At 39.3% G+C, this 22,391-nt stretch overlaps 1 protein-coding gene across 5 annotated transcripts in view; it reads left to right on the plus strand.

The window, feature by feature from the left end:
- Nucleotides 1–22,391, plus strand: part of LOC121856178 (cytospin-A-like) — a 171,014-nt gene that overhangs the window by 71,836 nt on the left and 76,787 nt on the right. For all 5 annotated transcript variants that reach the window (XM_042351513.1, XM_042351510.1, XM_042351511.1 and 2 more), the window contains exons 2-5: nt 861–967; nt 4,871–5,092; nt 8,290–8,463; nt 20,795–21,293. In XM_042351513.1, the coding sequence (XP_042207447.1) occupies nt 933–967; nt 4,871–5,092; nt 8,290–8,463; nt 20,795–21,293 (930 nt within the window). In that variant the 5' untranslated portion in view covers nt 861–932. The remainder of the gene's footprint in view (nt 1–860; nt 968–4,870; nt 5,093–8,289; nt 8,464–20,794; nt 21,294–22,391) is intronic.

Consider the following 22,391-nt stretch of genomic DNA (forward strand, 5'->3'; position numbering starts at 1 on the left):
ACTTGCTTCAAAGTTGCAATATGGCATCCGGGGCATCGGGTACTCACCGCTAACTCACGCAGGTGTGGAAAATGGCAAGACAGTAAAAGATAATGATGAGGAGGCTGTCGGACAAGGTCTTATCTTAGCACTTACATTTGTTTTGGCAATTGATATTTTTTCTACACATCTTCTGTGGAGGAAATTACCGTACTTTTCCAGGGCTTTCAGAATTGAATGGTGCCTGATCCTGTTACCTTGTGTGGCTAATCCTTGCAGTGTGGACAAGGACTGTAAAATGATAATGATAGCCTTAAAATGTCATTGTACCAGATGGATGACTTCCTGTTAGCCATAGATCCCCAGTCATTAATTGAGAATTGCATTACTATACACTACCACAGGATTATAACCACAGACATGAGATAAAGGTTTTTAAAAACCCGGTGTAACAAGGTCAATCTGGTACTAAGTTCTCTTTAAAGTTGTTGTATTCAATTACGAATAATTTTTATGAGTCAACTTAATCTGTTATTAATCTAACGGTTAAAACATTTAGTTGTAGTCTTCTTAGAAAACTATTTAGGATATGCAGTCACTATACATCCAGGTGATTGGCGGGGTTTAAAGTAAATGCAAATTCTAGATAGGTTGAGATAAGATGTAGCCCTGTAAAGTAACTATTGTAGCTACTGTATACAATTTCAGTGTTATTGTGTGATGAATGAATTGAAACAGATTTATTTACTGTACTACTGTTTATAACTTTATGTTGTATTTTGGAAAGTTGGTTTGAAAAATATAATTTACTTCTTCAATATAATTGCAGATGTGTTTGTAAGCTGATGTGTGAATTTCTAAAACAAGTTCTTTACTTTCAGGCCCCACACCGAGATTTGGACCGCCTACGGGCGCTGTCGCCTCTCTCTCAGCGCTGCCGTCGCTCCCCCACCATGAATTCACGCACACCTTTAATACTCACTCCCAGGTACTGTATTTAGGGTACTCTTGATCTTTGTTAATTAACTGCTGTTTTAACCCACTTATTTATATTTTATTTTAATTATTTTATTATTCATATTTCATACTTTATGGAGTTTGTAATTACTGTATAGGGTAGAACTATACTTTCAAAACACCTGTGGAATGCTATTATTATTAGCTTATAATAACTTACAGTAATTAGGATGCAAGGACAGCCAATGTGACCAATTTAAGTGATGTCTTGGATGATTCAATTAGTTCCTGGGGAAAAAAAAAGCTGTAGCTACAGTGTATTTATCTGATAATAGAAGCATTGTTAACCTGACCAAAGTTAATGATGATCCTTATCTAGTCATGTCTCCTCTCGGGGTCATTCTAGGTCATCTTGTTTGTTTATTGGTTAACTGTGAACCCTTGACACCATGCCATTTCACTCCCTCTTTGAGCCTTACCCCTGTACATGCCTTATATAGCTTTATTTAAGTATTTTAGAGAGGATTTACTGAACATTCATTGTGATTTCAACTCTTTGGCCTAATATGCTACTACAGTATTTTCAGTTGATTTTATTACTGATTTTTAATTCTTCATTGATTACCGTAATGTTATCAATTGTTGTGTCATTCGTAAATTGTGTTGCTAGGTGATGTACTGTACAGTTTTCTTAGGCAGTTTAGTATAGCAAGAAGGTAAAATTTTAAGTGCTTGGTGGGGTAAGAAAGAGTTGAAGGGTTTAATTCTATGTGGATCTTCATCTTAAATGCTGTGGTAGATTGAAAAGGTCTTAATTGATTGATACAGGTATGCAGGTACAGGTAGGTATATTTACACTACACAGCTCTACATATGACTTATGGTCTTGTTTAAAGTTTTGGCTATTTTGGGTGGAAAAGCATAACAGATAATTATTTTTGGACAGTCATGGACAAAGGTTTGCTTCCCGTGGTGAAACTGTGTCACGGAAATGAGTCTCTAAAATTGCTTACCTCGACTGTTATTTTAACTTATCCTGACTGTCATTTTAACTTATCCTGACTGTCATTTTAACTTATCCTGACTGTTATTTTAACTTATCCTGACTGTCATTTTAACTTATCCTGACTGTCATTTTAACTTATCCTGACTGTCATTTTAACTTAACCTGACCGTCGACCGTCATTTTGTTTCGGTGTGCTGTTTAATGTTATTTAGGGTCAATGCTGCTTCATTTTGGGAGAGAGCGAACTTTTAACCCTGGGTGTGTCTGTCGTACCGGGGATTTAGAATGATAAAAAGATTTGACACTATTTTTGTATTTTCCTGGCTTATACCTTAAAGTCAACTGGCTCTTATAACACAGGGATACTTGGTAGGGTTCTTACATCCTCAGATGACCTACCATAAAGTAAACTTTGTTGATGCCATGATAGGGGAGGGAATGACAATTGGTATATTCATAGAGGTTACATTACCTACCTTGGCATATAGATCCACCTAGTAAGTAGTTCTTTATTTCCCAGGTGTGTCTGTATGTGGGCTATGTCAAAAAGGAGGATTTTGGGGTGAATTATGCATTTTTTGTGTGTGTCTATGTCTGTTTTAACATTACTGATGTGAAAACTGTCTGTAAATGTTACTCAAGGTTACCCAAGCTGTCTGTATGTGAGTTATGTCATAAAGAAGGATTTTGGGGTCAATTATGCATTTTTTAATATCTGTATGTCATTTTTTACATAACTGATACGAAAAGTGTCCGTAAAGGTTCCTCAGTAGATTTATACAAGTTCCTCCTCATATTGTAAAGTTTTCTCTGACAGCCTCACTTGGTGTTTGCTCTTCAGGGGATACATCACAAATTCATACATATTATCATTGGCTTGTGTTTGAATATAATCCAAATCCGAGGTGATGGGGTATAATATCCATGATATTCTCTTTTTGTGTTAGGATTTAGGTGAAGAAATAGGTAATGTTTTATTGAATCATAGTCTATAATTACTGTAGTTGGACATCAGATTGGAGTCAACATATTTTTTATATCTGAAACATTATACTGTTCTGCATTTTGGGGAGGCAGTCATGATTAGGCGAGTTATAGTGGTGAATTACCCCATAGAGTGATAACATTGGAAACACTGGGTGTGTGTTAGTTTGTCTAAGAGTAATGTAGTATAATATAAATTAGTGCATTTATAGGTTTCAAGGAAGATGCAGTACTATATTTTTTATAACTTGGTGTTGTATATCGAATTTATAATAATTTTGTTTGGTTAAATTATTTTTTAATTGGTTTTTGTATACTAAAGATTTCACAGGTAATAATGAGAAGGGGGATGATGGATAGAGAACCGAACAGGGTGAAATGAATGTGTACTGAGAGATTAGTAATGGAAAGGTTGATAAACATAATGTATGCTTCATGGCCAAATGGACAGTTGGAGCTTGAGGGGACAGACCAAAGAGCTGGATGGATTAGGTCTGGGAGGCAGCAGTAGGGAGAGGGACACGGCTATCCAAGAAACAGTGATGTACAGTCATGAATGAAATTCCTGCCCTACTGCTCCACGAACCCTGAAATTCAGACTCATGAACCCAAAGCAGTCGATATTGATGCATTATTCTGTCCATAAAGGCTTCAGATTCACGAGTCTGAATCTCAGGGTTCGTTGAGCGGCAGGTGAGGTGACGACGGGGCTTTTGTTTGCTATTGTAAACTTTAAGCTTCAGTTGATGTTTGAGATGGATGAGGTGATGGACTGTTGAAGTTATGTTGATGAACCAGGTGGATCTTGGGGTCATGTAATGTAAGGAAACTTCCATAGCAGAACACAACAGTATGGTAATTTGAGAAGATGGGTGACTAAATCAAATTAGAATCTGGCTTTGCTTTTAATTGCAGCCACAGTGAATTATAATTGGTAAAGGTTTATACAAGGGAACAAATACTTAAGATTTTGCTTTTCAGTCTTAGATAGTCAGGGGAAGGTTGTCTGAGAGATTAGTAAAAGAGAAAGTGCAGTTTGTAGATGGGAGATGGATAGATAGATTTTTTGTCACCCTCTGTACATGTGTTTGCACCTCAATTGTAATTCCTAACAGTAGAAGTTAAAAAAAAAATGCAGATCCAATAGTTTTTAAACAATCGGTTCTTAAAATTTAGGGGTGATTGAATGCAATACTGGTGTCGTACTTTCGGCAGCTGTATAGTTGGGAGGAGGAGGTGCTCAACTATGCTCGGGGAGATTTTCTGTCTCTATGGCTGCTATTATTTTAAGCTTTAACTGTAATCATACAGGGAATAATGGTCAAAAGAGTAATTAATATATTGGGTAAGGTGGTGGTGGGATGGTTTTATGCATTAAGGCTGTGGTTACGTGTACAGTTACACAGGTCAGGTGAATCATAGGACTGGGGAGATTTCTACGTCACTTTAGAGGAAATGGGAGTTGCTGAGAGGAAATGGAGTGAACGTGGGTTTAAAATGTAACCCAGATGACAGATGGGAACAGAAAACTGACTAATTTATGAGATTTTGGAAAGATATTAAGGGAGATTATTTTGAGTGAGAAGATGAGTAGAATTCAGAGTTAAGTTGGAAGAGTTAGATTTATTTGATACTACTAATTGTGGTTTGGCTTTGGTTGATTATGTGAAAAAGAGTTTCATTTAGATTTTAGAAAGTTCTTTAGAGTTTAGGAGCTTTTCTGCATCTTAAAATTAGCATGAATAATAAGGACTTTTTTTGTTAGTACAACATTGGGTTAGTGTGAAAAGAAGTATATGATAATAATCTAGGAAAGTGATATACATTGGTAACTGCTTCAGGCAGGAAATGGCCACTTAAAACTAAGTAAAGAATGTCTCAACTTTAGCAGAAGTACTGTCTGGTAACCCTGGAATATATTCTAACTGTGTAATGGTTTCACAGGGGAGGAGGGAGCAGTAGTACCAGTGGTGGATTTGGTACCTCTGTCAGTCAGGTCCACACTTCCAAAAGTCCGGGCACAAAGTCGTTACGTGGCCCCATTATTCCTGTCTCGTCGGTCCAACCTGTTCGGTCACTTCGAAGCAATTCTTCAAGACCAACGAGAGTCAACACTGCTGTCAACGCATCTCCGCGAAAAGCCTCAGCTCCTGGTAAACTGATCAGGTATGAAGATATTTGATTAAAGTAATAATTATTAGAATTAGGTATTAATATAAATAGTATTCTTCCATGTATTGTGCTGTGCATTTTTCCTTCTCTTTCATTGTCCCTTCTTTTTTGTCCTTTACTTCCTTTCCTTATTAATTATTTATTATCATTTAATAGTAATTTGGGCTTTGCAGTACAGTATAAATAGTCTATGTATATGATTTATGGATTAAGATAAGTGTATGTATAACTAGGGGTAGTCTATGTTTAAACTCCTTAATGACAAGGAATTAAGTGTCCCAAGTAAGTATGGAGGAGGAGGTGTGTGTGTGTGTGTGGCAACATTGAGCAGTACGGTAGTGAGAAAAGGCTTGAAAGAGAGAAATAAGGGGGGATATTGTCATCGAAGTTGTCGTGTGTTGTTGCATTGTGTAATATTGATTTGGGTGTTCTCTGTGTGAACATTTTTGAAGTTCACATCATGTTCATGCTAGGATGTTCAGTACTATACACATTAGCTTATCTTTGGCACCATTTCCTGTCTCATTGGTGTAGTCATTGGGTATTGTTTCTTTTTCTTCCATTTTGTATTTTCATCATATTTTAAACTTTCTGTTTTCTCCCTCATGTTTCCCACAGTTGTTTAGCCTATTTGATTTTTATCTTACCTTTGTTTATATTAGTCAAGCCAGCATATAACCTGCAGGTGGGGGGTGGGGGGGTGCTAATCTTATGATAGCCTATACTAGCTCTCCCAACACTTGGTAGTTGAAACTATTGTACTGTACTCTACATGGGATTTCAGTGGATCTGCTTTTAATATTCTCTGTTCCTTTTAACTGGGGATTATAATGTGCATGTGTGTGATCTACATAATCTACAGGGAACCTACAAACAGATCTGGATAAGTTTAACCTATTCAGTGAGATCAGTTTTACTTGTACTTCAGTAAACTTTTGAGTCCATCTGTTATTTCCTTTACCTGAGATGCTCCTCCAATTACTCATTCCCTCTGATGTGATTACCAAGTCTAGGCCATCCCCATCACCTGATATGTCAACATGGGTATAACCTGTGTTTTGAAGCAGCTCACGTTAAGCATAATAATGGGTTAGCTAAGACCTTACTATGCAACATCGTGTGGCATGTTCACTGTGTTAGGAATATATCACTTGTGAATTACCCTGTGGTGATGGATCATTATATGCCTCATTGAGTCTGAGCTGTGTTGATTAGTGTAGTTTTAGACTTTACTAGATGTCGTAGTTTTGGGCTTTGCTAGATGTCGTAGTTTTGGGCTTTGCTAGATGTCTTAGTTTTGGGCTTTGCTAGATGTCTTAGTTTTGGGCTTTGCTAGATGTCTTAGTTTTGGGCTTTGCTAGATGTCATAGTTTTGGCCTTTGCTAGATGTCTTAGTTTTGGGCTTTGCTAGATGTCGTAGTTTTGGGCTTTGCTAGATGTCTTAGTTTTGGGCTTTGCTAGATGTCTTAGTTTTAGGCTTTGCTAGATGTCTTAGTTTTGGGCTTTGCTAGATGTCTTAGTTTTGGCTTTGCTAGATGTCTTAGTTTTGGGCTTTGCTAGATGTCTTAGTTTTGGCCTTTGCTAGATGTCTTAGTTTTGGGCTTTGCTAGATGTCTTAGTTTGGGCTTTGCTAGATGTCGTAGATGTTTGGGCTTTGCTAGATGTCTTAGTTTTGGCTTTGCTAGATGTCTTAGTTTTGGGCTTTGCTAGATGTCTTAGTTTGGCCTTTGCTAGATGTCTTAGTTTTGGGCTTTGCTAGATGTCTTAGTTTTGGGCTTTGCTAGATGTCTTAGTTTTAGGCTTTCTAGATGTCTTAGTTTTGGGCTTGTGCTAGATGTCTTAGTTTTAGGCTTTGCTAGATGTCTTAGTTTTGGGCTTTGCTAGATGTCTTAGTTTTAGGCTTTGCTAGATGTCTTAGTTTTAGGCTTTGCTAGATGTCTTAGTTTTAGGTCTTTGCTAGATGTCTTAGTTTTGGGCTTTGCTAGATGTCTTAGTTTTGGCCTTTGCTAGATGTCTTAGTTTTGGCCTTTGCTAGATGTCTTAGTTTTGGGCTTTGCTAGATGTCTTAGTTTTGGGCTTTGCTAGATGTCTTAGTTTTGGGCTTTGCTAGATGTCTTAGTTTTGGGCTTTGCTAGATGTCTTAGTTTTGGCCTTTGCTAGATGTCTTAGTTTTGGCTTTGCTAGATGTCTTAGTTTTAGATGTCTTAGTTTTGGGCTTTGCTAGATGTCTTAGTTTTGGGCTTTGCTAGATGTCTTAGTTTTGGGCTTTGCTAGATGTCTTAGTTTTGGGCTTTGCTACTTTGCTAGATGTCTTAGTTTTGGGCTTTGCTAATGTCTTAGTTTTAGGCTTAGTTTTGGGCTTTGCTAGATGTCTTAGTTTCTTGGGCTTTGCTAGATGTCTTAGTTTTGGCCTTTGCTAGATGTCTTAGTTTTGGGCTTTGCTAGATGTCTTAGTTTTAGGCTTTGCTAGATGTCTTAGTTTTGGGCTTTGCTAGATGTCTTAGTTTTGGCCTTTGCTAGATGTCTTAGTTTTGGCTTTGCTAGATGTCTTAGTTTTGGCCTTTGCTAGATGTCTTAGTTTTGGCTTTGCTAGATGTCTTAGTTTTGGCTTTGCTAGATGTCTTAGTTTTGGGCTTTGCTAGATGTCTTAGTTTTGGGCTTTGCTAGATGTCTTAGTTTTGATGTCTTAGTTTGGCCTTTGCTAGATGTCTTAGTTTTGTTTGCTAGATGTCTTAGTTTTGGCCTTTGCTAGATGTCTTAGTTTTGGCCTTTGCTAGATGTCGTAGTTTTGGGCTTTACTAGATGTCTTAGTTTTGGCCTTTACTAGATGTCTTAGTTTTGGCCTTTGCTAGATGTCTTAGTTTTGGCCTTTGCTAGATGTCGTAGTTTTGGGCTTTACTAGATGTCTTAGTTTTGGCCTTTACTAGATGTCTTAGTTTTGGGCTTTGCTAGATGTCTTAGTTTTGGCCTTTGCTAGATGTCTTAGTTTTGGGCTTTGCTAGATGTCTTAGTTTTGGGCTTTGCTAGATGTCTTATTTCCTCTGTGTGTGGGAGACGTGATGGGGGGATTGTCTTCAGTTTCCCTCCTCTGATTTAGCGAACCACTAGATGTATTTTGCAGTATAATACAGTACAGTATCTCTGTAAGGCATGGGTATATATATATTACTAATGTGTTTGTTTGTCTCCAGTGTTCTAGGTGGGAGTCTTGACAACCTTCCCAGTACTGTATCCGTCAGAAGAAAGACCTCGGCACCAGCCAAGTCTGTAGCCTCTTCATCTAATGCCAAAAAGTCATCAGTGATCATTAACTCCAGATCAAGAAAGACACCATCATCCCTCTCCTCCAGTACTAGTAATTCTCGGTAAGATTTATTTATTTATTTATTGGTAATATATATGGTGCTTATATTTCTTACCAGTCAGAGTTTAATGTTTCTAAGATAAGTTTAAAAAAATGGAATATCAATAACAAATCTGAAAATTTCTTGTCATTCGTACATTTTTATGCTTTTAGAAATTAACTCGGTAAATGCAGTATATTCTTGTCTCCTGATCTTAATGTTTTAATGCCATTTTTTCGGGGAGTCAAATTGTGACTTTGAAATGTCATAAAGACCTTACAGTAGATTAATTTGATGAGGATATATCTATTGACACATGTGATTTGTAGCTGTATTAACTGTACCATAAATTGAGAATGTTTAGTGGTGGAATGAATGAATGTCTTGACCACTTGTGTATGGGGTCCTTTCTCTGCTGAATGAAAATGTCTGACATTAGGCAAGTAGAATATTAAAAGTGACGTCCAAGAGTGAGGGGGTTAACTTCGGTTTATACTTAGATTTTTCTTACGCATTATATTGTAGTGTTTGTTTAGTGTTATTCAAACAGTTTGAAACGAAAAGCAGCGTTCACCAGCTATTAAGTAGTCACAATTAGATTTTTAAGTATTATGGGGAAGGTCGAAATATTATATAAAAATTAGATTTGTTATAACTGCTTGTTGATTTGTGGGAAATTTTCAGTGTTAAATGATGTTAAAAGGGGTTTCTCATAGAAGTTTGTTGAGCCTAACCAAAAGCTCTTGTGGCAGAAGGAGGAGGGGAGTTTAGGATTTGTAAACACAATTTACTCTTTTATTTTGACATTGTTTCGAGCAGCGAGGACCTGATGTTTAAGAGTGATACTGAAACACTGGTATTTATAATATGAGGATGAACTGACAACACTCAAATGATAAGGATGTTAACACAGTTTGGGGTGTTGCTATAAAGGTGAAACTTATTATATTATACTTATACTGTAGAGAGAGAGACTGATTCCAATAACAGGACTCATCATTTAATATAACTCTGGCTGGTAACTCTTCATCCCAAGTTCAAATACAAGAGGAAATGTAATCTTGCTCGACCAATGAAAGGAAATGAAAGATAAATATGTCCCGATCCACGGAGAAAACATCCATTCCACTGGTATAACTTAAGGGGTGGTTGAAACAAAGACCGGAAGTTAACTGTTACTCTACATACCATTGTCAACACGTCTCCAAAAGTATTAACTGAGTGAGAATGACTCTAGTATAAGCGCACATCATCTTATTATATCACTTGAGATGGTAACACGTTACCTCTAGACATTGGATCTGCTCAGAGTTTTAATGTTGAAGTATTACTCATTGAAGTGATGAAAGAGAGAAGTTAAAACACCACACAAAACATGTCTTTAAAAATATCCCACAAGGAAACAGATCTAGATGACCTCCTCTTGTGGAAAAGAAAGGAACCAAAAGTTTTATTCATATTGAAGTGTTGTTGAAAATCTGTAATGACCCCACTTCTTCATTGTGTCAAGTCCCTGATAATGAAAGAAATTCCCAGACGAGGCCCAACATATTTGAAGAACCAACCAAAGAACAATGGGCAACAAACTGAATATTCCTTGTTCCTCTGCCTTTTCAAGGCACCCAGCTTTCAGAGATTGCCATCAGCTTTTAAGAAGTGGTGGCTTAGTTACACCACCTGAGTTTTAAAAAATATGTTACTGATCATCTTTTCCCTTCAGAAGTGGATCAAGGAGAGTTTGTCATGCAAAGAAGTAACCTTCCCATTAATTGTACCTACGTGCTCTACCCTAGAGTTCCATCTTGACCTGTAGAAAGCCTAAACATCTCTCTGTTCATCAAGAAACCTGTCTAGGAAAGAAGACTCCACATCTGAGTCAGAATGTCTTCATGAGGATCCAACACTAGCCAGTCATTAAGACATGATAAAAATCTCTTTTGTATGGCTCAAATCTAAGATTACTACAGACAATTGCTTGAAGACTCTTAGTTATACTGTACTTTAAAACATAAAAAAAGATCATTGAACTGAAAATCATCTTCAACTTCTTATTCTATTCTTTTGTGGTAGAAGGTGAAGTAGGTACTGATATTCCCCTGGTCTTTATACAGCACCTGGTTGAGGTTATTTTTAAGTTTTGTCGTGGTTTATATATATCTCGGGTTTCTTGGTTGTGGAACTAATATTTTTGGGCTCCTTAGTAACAATCCTACCAATTGGTTTTACAGATTAGGGATTCAGTTTTTACACTTTGTGTGCAAGTTGAGAAGATAAGGAAATATATGTGGAGACTTTTTACTTTATTCTGGTCTGTTCTGTTGCTACTTCTCGTCCTCTCCTTTATCTCTGAGGTTACTGTGTCCCTTCATTCAGCATAAAAGTGAGAGGAGTGGCAGTAACAGGAGATAGTATTTATAAACATAAGTACTCTTAAAAAATCATCGTTTACTTATCTCTCTTATCGGCAGTAACTGCCAAACAGAAGAACTTATCAGCTTATCAGATGAATTGAGGTTCGTATAGAAAAATGAGAGTAAGTTTTATCTACATACCACCATAGCCTCGGGTATCTAGAACATGAACCATCCCCAGTGTGTGTTGATGCATTACTCGAGCCGTGGATTAATAGTGTGCTCAAAGGATACCAGTGTCGTGCCTCGTCGGACACTATCTGAATATTAAGTTGACACGGTTATATTGTGGTGCCATGGAGAGTTTACTTCTCGTGATAGCTGGAGTCACGTTTCTGATTGGGTTATATGAAATTTTTGAAGCTTGGTAAGTTGAGTAACCATTCCTCCTCGTTGTTGGGTATTAGAATTTTGTCTGATATTATTCTTTGAAGATTTGTTAAGTGTTTGTTAGGAAAAGAAACTTTAGTATTTACCTCAGACATGAATGAATAACTCCTTGTGTGTGGGTTCCCTTCTGAGCTGAATAAATTGCCTTCCTTTAGCCAAATAAAATGTTAAAGGTGGTATCCCCGTAGTGAAAATGTGTTAATGCAGTGGTGAGAGGTAGCATGTACAAGAAAGTATAATGGAGGAGATAGAAAAGCACTAGACATGTTACAAGGGTCGAGATGATGTTGAAGTCAGTTGGAAGAATTACTGTAGACAATAAGTAATAATAATAATACTGTATATATAATTCCTTGCTTCTGATAACACCTTGTAATGGTTGGTGTTGCTTGTACCTTATGACCGACAGCATGTGTTAATACTCTCTCCATATAATCCATTAGATTTGGGGGGGGGTCGCATCTAATGGATCCTCAATATAACTGACTGTCATCTCTTATAACGTTTATTGGATGGATATTTCACACTTAATGGACTCTTTGATATAATGGCCTTCCCTCCCCGTATTGTCCATTAAATAAAGGTTACACTGTACAATGTAAATGTAACTTCATTTTTAAGGTTTTAGTATTGCTGTACTTTGTCACTGCCCCACCCGATAAATGAGAGGTTATGGGTAAATGGAATAAATAGATAGAATGACAACTTCTTCGAGAAAACTCACGCTTAATTAATGAGAATTGTCATGTGTGCGTCGTTTCTTGTGCTTCATATCAGAGTATTTGATAAGCGAACATACTGTATATGATGCTAGGTAATTCTTAGGCCTTATGCTGATGAATTTTATACAGGGGTTTTTGCTAACTAAAGATTAAAGATGAGGAAATGTGTGCGTGGGAAATATATGTTTGTGTTTGTTTGCTTGGGAAGTGTGTGTGTGTGTGTGTTTACTTGGGAAGTGTGTGTGTGTGTTTACTTGGGAAGTGTGTGTGTGTATGGGATGGCCCCCCTCCCCCCTCTCCTTTATTCTTACCTTCACCTCTCTTGCTACCCCATCCTTGAGGACAATAAATAGCTCTGATGACAAGACACTACACAATCCTACGGAGACTTAGTTTCTATCCCCACGTATTCTCTGAGCAGATTGAGGCTGTTACTGTATGCTGGAAATAAATATGAAGGTCTGGAAAAATCATCTGTCTATTTAGTGGGAGAAGGAAGTGAGGGAAAATAGAAAAGATTGTAAAGTGACAAGGCAAAATGTACCCTCATCTATAAATACTGTATTGAACAATCTCGAATCTTATCTTTAGGATTGGGTGTTACTCCTTATAGGTTCCAATCTTATCTTCAGGGTTGGGTGTTAGTCCTAATGGGTTCTAATTCTAGTAGATTAGGTCCTATTTGACTTGCATCTGAATAAGTTAGTCTTAAAAATGAGAAATATTTAGCTGTTTATGAAGGAATATGAAATTAAAGGAGTGAGAAATACAACTCTCACTCATAAGTACTGTTGGTGAGAAAACAAGTTGTGTGAAATTCTTACTTATTTTATTTAGACAAGGAAGATAAAGACTGATATGTTTGGCTAATTGTAAGTTTATCACATCAAAGAAAACTGAAAATTTAAGGGGATAACTTGAGTAGGTTAGTGTGGTGGTCTGATGGAGGAAATGGTCGCATTCCACACTAGAATTTAACATTTCCTGTTCTTTCTGAGAAATTGGGCAGCCAGCAACAAGTTTTTTATTTATTTATTTTTTGGTGAGAAAGAGATTAAGAATTCATTATGTAAATTGAGTATTTGAACAAGTATATTTGGAGTATTTTTGCATGTTATCTTAGCATCTTTCCTTTTAATGTTTTTGTCAGATTAGAATTGTTTTAGAGCAACTTAAACACTCAAGGCAGAGAAATGTATACAGTGAAACCTCCATCTTGCTGACTTCTCTCTCTCTCCATATAATCCGTGACGTGGGGGAGGTTTCATATCTCAGACTCAATGTAATAGTTTTTTTTATTTATTTATTTATTTAAGCATATGATCATGAATAGGGTGCAGTGATGGAGGATTACAGGGTTTAGGGTATTCAAACTTAAGGGTGTGTGGATGATAGAAGTTGAATTGTTACTTTTGGTGATCTTTTGTTGTAGTGCAGTATTTCTTTTTGTATTCAAGTCTTTCTCTTTGTAGTCTTTGAGCGCAAGTGAATTCTTCAGAAGAACTGGCACTAGAGAAACAAAAGACCAGCTATTATTATTATTATTATTATTATTATATTTAATATTATTATTATTATTATTATTATTATTATTATTATTATTATTATTATTATTATTAATGTTACTGTATTATTATTATCATCATCTGATACTGTACTGTTTATTGCATTCTGTTTAGCTGCCTCCATGACATTCACCAGGACCCAACCCAGGGGAGGGGGGGGGGGTACACCTGGACTCTGCTCCCTTGGGGTGGGGGGGTTACACTATAGGACTTATCTCACAGAGGATGGGTTTCAACAGGACCCAGCTCCCAGGGGATGGGTTTCACTAGGACTCAGCTCCCAGGGATCATGTTTCCCAAGAATCTAGCACTCTGCTCTTAGGAGACAGGTTTTACCAGCAACAGGATGAGGAGAGGGAATTTGTTGAGGTTAAGGACCTTCCTATGTGATCACTTTTAATTGGTTCTCAGGGATAAACTGTGTGGTGGTGGAGGTGGGAGGGAAGTATGTGTGGTGTGAGATGGCTTCTGAAGACACTTACTGTACATTGGTCTTGTTCATTTGGGGAGGAAGTTAGATGGGTAAATATAGCCTTGCCTTTATTACAGTTCTATGGTATGGGCATAACAATTTAAAAAAGAAAATACAAGCCAGGGGTATTTTTAGCGCCTATCTTTATTAGGAGAGTGAGAAGCCTTGGACATGTCAGTCACTATCATTGTCATCATCAAGAATGGAGGAGATAGTGAATTGAACCACTGCATGATAACACGTCATTATCATTATAACATATGAGTGTAAGGAAGATAGTGAACTAACCCAGTGATACACAAGCTGTCACTATCATCATCAACATCGTCATCATTTCAAAGTTTTTAGGGGGATAGTGAGCATATTGAGTGTGAAGGAGACTAGGTGGTAAGGTTAGTGGCACCCATCCTTCACTATTATCATCAGTTAGGAGGTCAAGGTAGGAACAATGTGGGTAGTCAGTGTGAGGAACCCTGGTGAGGTCACGGGTCGGGTGAACACCAAGTAGTGAGAGGTGATCCCTGTTAGCTGGTGCCAAGTATCACCTGGTGCTCCCACAGGTGGCCCACAGTGGTGGTGTTGGCGGTGTCAGGTAACTGCCTCTGCTGCCCTCCCTCCCTCCCCCCTCCCCTGCCTGCCTGCACTAGTTACGGCTCTGTTGTGTCTTTCTGATGTTATCTTGTGGTTCTATGCCTCTTTGTTCCTTCTCCTTTGGTGTTTGTGTGGCATCCCTCACTGATTTCCTGAGGGATACTTTTCTGTAGAAGGATTTTCATCAGTTACTCCCTGTCATTGGTTGTTTATTTGCCCACACAATAGTGACACTTCCCCTACACTGTCAGCAACCAGTTCAACAGTCAGTCAGCTCTGAGGGCTACTGTATATAGTCTATCCTTATCAGTTTGCCCACCCATATAAGCTTCCTGTCATGAATATCAAGGTTGAATTTAACGATCAGTGTTTTCCATCATATCTTGCCAGAGTTATGACCTTTGTTCTATTGTGATATTTTAACACGTGTAGACAACACCTTTACATGTTTAGTTTTAATTGTTTTTCCTCATTATTGTCCTCTGTGCTGTGTTCCCTCTTAGCCTGAAATAGGATATGATTGAAATTTTCCATGTTGTTTCCATTGACCCATATGATTTATATTCACACTTCTGCACTTTCACAATTAAACGTGGTCTGGGTGGATGAACTGTTGCCATCCAAGTAGTGCTGGAGACTTGTCTTGTCATCATTTTCATTTACCTACAAAATATCTATCTGGTATCACTGAGCCAACTGTTATCATGACAACACTTGGTTAGATTTTGGTGCATTTGTTACATGCTGATGAAGCCTTCCAAGTTAAGTGCAAATTAACGAATCCATTCTCGAGCTAATTTAGGGACACAGACAGACACACACACACACAAGCAAGACCAAAAACAGTATTCTGCCCTGCAGTTGTTGCCAAGTACAGTACCAGTAATTATACAAATCATAGTACAGTACCAAAAGTAGTTACCAATTTACACTAGTTCCCCCCTAAAAATATCTTAACGGAAAGGGCCATTGAATTCCAAAATGCTCACCGCCACTCCTGTTGTCTCGGTAGGGCTGGCAAAATCCTCCATCCGTTGTCATATCGTCTCATTCAAAATCATAAAGATACTTATTGGATCGAGTGTATGGCATTGGCCTACAGGAAAACAAGGGAATAAGTCGGATGGATAGGATGGCACCTTGGATGATGGAAGAACAATATCTGAAAATACTGTGTTTTAAATCTTGAGCTGAGGTGGAAAAAGAACCTGTCGGAGTATAGAGTGATAGTGAACCTGTGTTGTATTTCTTGGATATTAATACACCCATTATCACAGTATGTATGTTAATGAGTCTTATGAGGCCACTGTGAGGCTTACATGAGGGATTTACTGTACCCATTAACTGTATATAGATTGAGTATGATTCAGATGTCTTATTACTCCGTGGTGTGTCGTGACTTGTTTTGATGCTGCTGGTCATGCATGGTTGCTCTCTCTCTCTCTCTCTTTCTTTCTATTTATCTCATCTTTCTTTCTTTCCTTCCTCTTCATTTCTCTTGTCATGGTGTCTCCTTCGTTCTTAATTGTATCATAGTTGCCCAAATTAACCTGAATGACGAAGCAATTATTTCACCCCTGTCTGTCAGTCAGCTGTGTACACCAACAATAGTCCATTAAACCTCCAGACAACCGCGGCCTACTCCTCCTCCTCCACCTGCCACGGTTACCCTCTGCTGTTACCATCACACACTGTAATGGTTAATACTGTCAGGAGTTGTGGTCGCTGGGGGAAGTTACAAGCGATGGTGTATGTTAAGAAATGGGGTCTGTGGTTTGAGTATTGACGTGAGTTTTAGTATTTTCATTTATTTTAGTGTTTTTAGTCATATTCAGGTGGCTAAGGATTGGTTTATAAAGTTAAAACGTAAATTAGAAACATATTTAAACGCTTGCGAGTTACAGCGACCTACTGTTTGTTTACTTTCGCCAATGTGTGAGACTGATGGCTGACGTGACCCAAGTGAGCCAAACTGAACTCAGAAAAGTGTGTTTAGTTAAATGTTTTGTTTTATTATTTTATATTTTGAGTTTTTGTTGGGTTATATTTATTATTTATTGGTAGTGGTAGTATCATATGGGTAAGCTTGCGTGTGTGTGATGACCCACACAGCGCCACCTGGAGAGTGTCATTATCACTAACACTGTGTTGATGGATCACCAATTGTTGTCTGATTCTCCACCATTATGCACTTACTGTAATTTAAATCTTTTTTTATCGGTGTATAAGTATATCCTTCATACAGTATAATTAACAAGACAAAAGTATTATGATTCAAACATATTCTTGGTAGTAATGAACGTCCTCCGTGGGGCCGCCTGGTAGCGACGGGGTGAGGGGAGGCGGGTGGAGTGTGTTGTGCCTGTCAGCTGATGCATTGTTTGGGTGTGTCAGCTGATTGTCGGTCGCTTAAACTCCGCACGTGACTCACCTCATACGCCAGACACTTCCACCTCCATCTTCCTAGTTCCTTCATTCTTGTTCCTCATTTATGCGGACATATTTACGCGCGCGCACGCACACACGGGGAGGGAGGGGGTGGCAGTGAGTAGAACTGAGTAGGGGAAAGTCACGCTTCATAGACAAGGAGGGAGGGAGGGGAGGGGAGCCGACATCCATACACGATCATGGGTCACGTACTGCCCCCTCCCTTCCTCGTCTCATCCATCTCATCTTCTCTACCATGCACTTCTATCCACTACCCTTTCCTCTGTCCATCCTCTCCACCCACTATCCTTTTCTCGTCCATTTGCCCCCTCTCCTTCCTCTTCCACCCCCCACCAACTGAGGCGGAAAGGAAGGGGAGTTAATAATGGGGTCTTGGTCAAGGGTCACGTCACCCCCATACCTACCCCCTTTTCCCAACCAATCCTCTCCTTCCATTATCCCATTCTCATCCTCTCCTACATTCTCCTTCCTTCCTTCCATACTCTCTCTCTCTCTCTCTCTCTCTCTCTCTCATGGGAAGAAAAACTTGAGGGTGGTGAGGGAGAGAATGAGGGAGGTAAGGGAGGGCAGTGAAGGAGATGAGTAAGGGAGATAATTAATGTCGGGTGGTGAGGGAGAGACTGAGGGAGGTTGGTGGGTGGAGAGGAGTAAAGGAGGGTGAAGGGGGATGGTGAGGGAGGGTAAGGGGGAGAGTGAGGGGGGGATGGGTAATAAGGAGCCTTTGATGTCTGGTGACACAGCTGACTGACACAGACTGGTGTGTGTGTGCGTGTGTGCGTGTGTGTGTGTGTTTTCCGTGTCTGGTTTTGAGAGCATATCCGCATTCATGTATTTATAGTATATAAGCCTATCTCGACCGTGTACTGTACGTGTTTGAAGACAGACAGACAGGAACTGAGAAAGGTAGAAAGGCATAGACAGATAGATGGACAGTAGCAGACGCATACAGATAGACAATAACAGACAGGATCATAGATGGATAGACAGGAACATAGATTGAGACAGACAGTAACAGACGGACAGACATTTGATCATGTGTGTGTGCGTATATATATGTGTATGTTTTAGGGGTGTATGTGTGTGTATTACAAGTTTGTGTGTGTGTGTGTGTAGGGACGTGGCAGCAGTGTTGAAACCCCCACCCCCCCACACACACACACGTCATCAATTCTAGAAACTGAATGGACGATTGAATAGCGAGTTGACCAAACCACTTTAAAATCCATCCACTCGACCGCCGCCCGGAAACTATTATATTCTTGTTGTCTTTTTGCCGCCATTTCCTGACCCGTTACGTCAATACATCGTCTAATGGAGACAGGAATGCTCGTCGTCTGGTCTGTTAGTCTTTATCATTCTTCGTTGCCTTGTGTGTGAATGAGGAGGGAATATATAGTTAAAATAGTTGATTTATTAGTAGTAATTAAGTATAGAAAAGTGAAATAATGATGACTATAATAAATCAAAGTAAAGAATTAAGTTATGTCATTTGAGGATATTTAATTAAGAATAAATATATAAATTAAACGGTCGAGTTAATGAATAAGAAAATAAAAGCTGAAAGAATCATTAAAATTATTAAAATAAAAGCAAAAGTTAATCGTAAAAAAACAAAATATGTAAAATTTAGTTCTTGTGTAAAATTAATTAAGTAAATATACGGTAAGTGTCATCGTGTATATTGACGATGTAGGATAATTGGTGTAATTATCTTCGGCTCGGTATGACGTCACTTCCGCTTCAGTGGGGATGAATGGATGTGTTGCTTAATTGGCGCCAAATTTGAAAGGCAGACTGAAGTAAACACGAATTTCATTTCCCGAATGTGTGTGTGTGTACGTGGGTGTTATATGTGTTTCTTATGTGTACATATGTATACCTGTGTTGGTGAGGTGTATGTATTTCTGTGTATTTGTTTTATATGTAACTTGTATGTACAGTATATATGTATTTAAAGTGATTTATGCATGTCTAGGTGTGTGTGTGTGTGTGTACAGCTCATGTAGAGAGGCAATACTTACACAACCAGACCGGTAACCTGCCATTATGGGCCCCGGGGTCAGGCAAATACCACCATCTTCTTAACCACAACTACCACCATCACCATACCACCCATGTTCATCCTCAACCACCATCATTACCACTCCACTACCATCCTCAACCACCACCATTGATACTCTCATCTACGGGCACTATCACCCTAAACTATCACTACCATTCTCAACCACCACCACCATCCACAACCACTACCTTTTCAACAACCACACTTACCACCACCATACCACCCATAATCACCACCACAATAACCACTGAAGAAATTGGTTTGTGTGTAAATATAAATAATTTTTTTGGTCATAATTTATTGACTAAATGAAGTTGTGTATTGATAACCTGTAGAGCATAAGATGGAAATTAACAGTTGTGTGCTTATCTGTATTGGCTCTCTATGTATATCTGTACAGTCTGTTTACATTGTTTGTGTACCAGCACTCTCTGTTTACACGAATTTTACTGAATAATCTATCTATCTCTCTGTCTGTCTGTGTGATGGCGCCAGTGAACTAGTTTTGTGTAACGTTCAAATATGCCGGGCGAAGCAGCCACCAACCACCTGCTCGCCCCGCCGCGCCGCCTCCCTCCCCACACTGAATGGCAACACCGCGCACTCTAGTCATTACCAACTATCCAATTTTCTCTTCATTAGTTTCAACTCCAACTTTTATTCCCTTATTTTGGAGTTATTTGTGATTTTTTTTATATATTTTATTAGTTTTGGATATATATTTAGGTTAGTTTGTTAGGGATATTTGAGGGTTATTTTTATTGTTAGTTTATAGGAGAGGGCGGTGTTATATTAGGGTAACTGGTAACGCAAGTCTCCGTTACCAGTTAGAGAGGAAGGCTCCCTGCAAATTGTTTTGGTCGTCAGTGGCGAGGTAGCTTCAGTGTGGTGCAGAACGTGTCACTCATCAACGTCATGGATTTTGGTTAGGTGGCGCCGATTAAAGATCCATTTAAAAGTTCTCTTATATTGGCAGACGCATTCGATTGACCCAATAACAGTCACTTTAAATTTTTACTGAACGAACGAAGACTTTTAAAAGATCGACGTCACGTGGAAAGAAGTCAAAATTGGGGGAGTGTTTGGTGACATTTGTTGATGTAATAGAAGAGGTTATCTGAAAGTTGAAACGACACACGTGATGACCTGAGATAGAGATAGAGATAGACGGGGGTGTGATAGTGACGGCGATTATTTAGCGGAGTTCCCACGATAAGCGGCGAGCAGTGTTGTGTTGGTGTCTTCCGTGGACGGGTTGGTTCCTCGCTTCCCTCCCTCCCTCCCTCCCTCACGCACTCCTTCACCTGGACGGCCACTCACGCCCTCCCTCCTTCACCGGTCTTACTCATCTTATAGGGTGAAAAAAAATCTACCTTAAAAGTGTTGCGACAGATAGAACTTATACGTGTGTGTGTACTGTAGTGAAGTGTATTACTGTGTTGGGTGTATGAACATGTTACCAGGAGGTGAGGTGGTGGTGTCACGAAGCCCTGGTAGGTGTGCAGGTAATGAGTGACAGCCGGATGACCACGGGCCAGCAACAGGTTGAGGCAGGGGCACAGCATGACACACTCTAGCCCTCGTACCTGTGTCTAAGAGGCGCCTCCTTTACCTCACTCTTGTTTCATATTCAAGTGACTTTCCTCACCAACAAACACAATGTCTCTCAGGTTCAAATCCTTGTTCCGTAGGATGTCCAAGGACCACGGTGGGTCTAGCAGCCACCACGGTTCCAAGGGCGCCGCCAACACTGCTGCCGGCGATAAGGTTAAGGACCACGCCCTCAAGGATCACCAGAAGGGCTCCTCCTCCTCCTCGTCGTCGTCCAAGAAGTCGTCGACCTCGTCCTCGGCCACTCCTGACATGCAACCTCTCCCCACGCTGAAGGAGGAGAAGAAGCAACAGTCAAGTAGCAAATCACACAGCAAGAAGATGGAAGCCAAAGGGAAGGAAAACATGGGCGCTGCTTCTGCCATTACTCCTCTACCGCCGGCCCGAACCATGGTGCCTCCCCAGCCCACCCAGCCACCAGACCACCCTCAGCCCACCTCGCCCACCTCCTCCACCTCCAGCGTCGTGTCTTTCCCGGAGAAGGCGCAGCTGGAGAAGACCGTATCCGACCTGGTGAAGAATGCCGAGTACAAGAAGCAGGAGATCGCCGCCCTCAAGATGGAAATCAACAGACTTAAGGTATGTGTTGGTTCTTGTTTCTTTTGACGCGGTGATTAGTTTTATTGGGGGGATCACCTGAAGATTGCGTTATCTCTCTCTCTCTCCTTTTTCGTCTTTTATATTTTCTCATTCCTTTCTATCACTTTATTATCTCTCTCTCTCTCTCTCGCTTATTTCATTCACAGGGTGGTTAATCTTCAGGTGAAAACAAGTACTGAGGGTTGAATCTATATCCTCGTGTTATACTTCTCAAACAAAAAAAATCCAGTAACAGGTTGCTATGTGTACCGAACCTGACCTAACAAACCACACCTGACCACGGGTAGGTCAGGTCAGATGGGGGGTCAGATCAGTGTTGGGATTTGTATTATACTTTAAGTGGACACGAACCATCCCACCCTGACCTGACCTGACGTAATTAAGAAGTGGGGTCATGTATTAGAATTATTTTATTTGTGTTGAGTGAAAGGAGAATTTTATGTATTTAATTTTTGAGAGTATATTTATTTGTTTAGGAATTTCCCCATTTTTATTATTATCAGTAGTACTGAAAGATGGACTCAACTTTATTCTTATTTATTTGTTTTATTGTTATTATTGGGGTTTTTTGGGTGGGGGGCTACTTTTAATTGTTTATGGGGGAAAGGGACTTTAGTTTAATATGGTAATCCTTGCTAGTTGTGTATTCGGGTCATGGTGAATTCTAGGGATTTTTAAGTGGTTAGGGGAATTTTAGGTATTTTTAAGTGGTCAGGGGTGAATTTTGGGGACTTATAAGTGGTCAGGGGTTAATTCTAGAGGTTTAGATTTGCTAGGGATACATTTAAAGGATTTTAAGTAGCCACGGAGGAGGAATTTTTAAGTGGTCGGATGAATTTACTGTTGACAGGGATTATAATTTAAGGGCTTGATTGATAAGATGGGGGAGGAGGATGATGATAACACGTGATAACTAGAGGAATGATAAGGGAAGGGTTTGTGGTGTAGACAAGGTGTGTGTGTTTTGGGGGAGGGTGTGTGTGTGTGTTTGGGTGGGTATATGTATGTGTGTGTGTCTGTCAATTTTGTTATGATACCGTGGTTCACATCCCCCCAATCACACACCCCCCATCCCAT

This window comes from Homarus americanus, unplaced genomic scaffold, assembly GCF_018991925.1.
Source record: "Homarus americanus isolate GMGI-L3 unplaced genomic scaffold, GMGI_Hamer_2.0 scaffold48016, whole genome shotgun sequence".
NCBI classification, from domain to species: Eukaryota; Metazoa; Arthropoda; class Malacostraca; order Decapoda; family Nephropidae; genus Homarus; species Homarus americanus.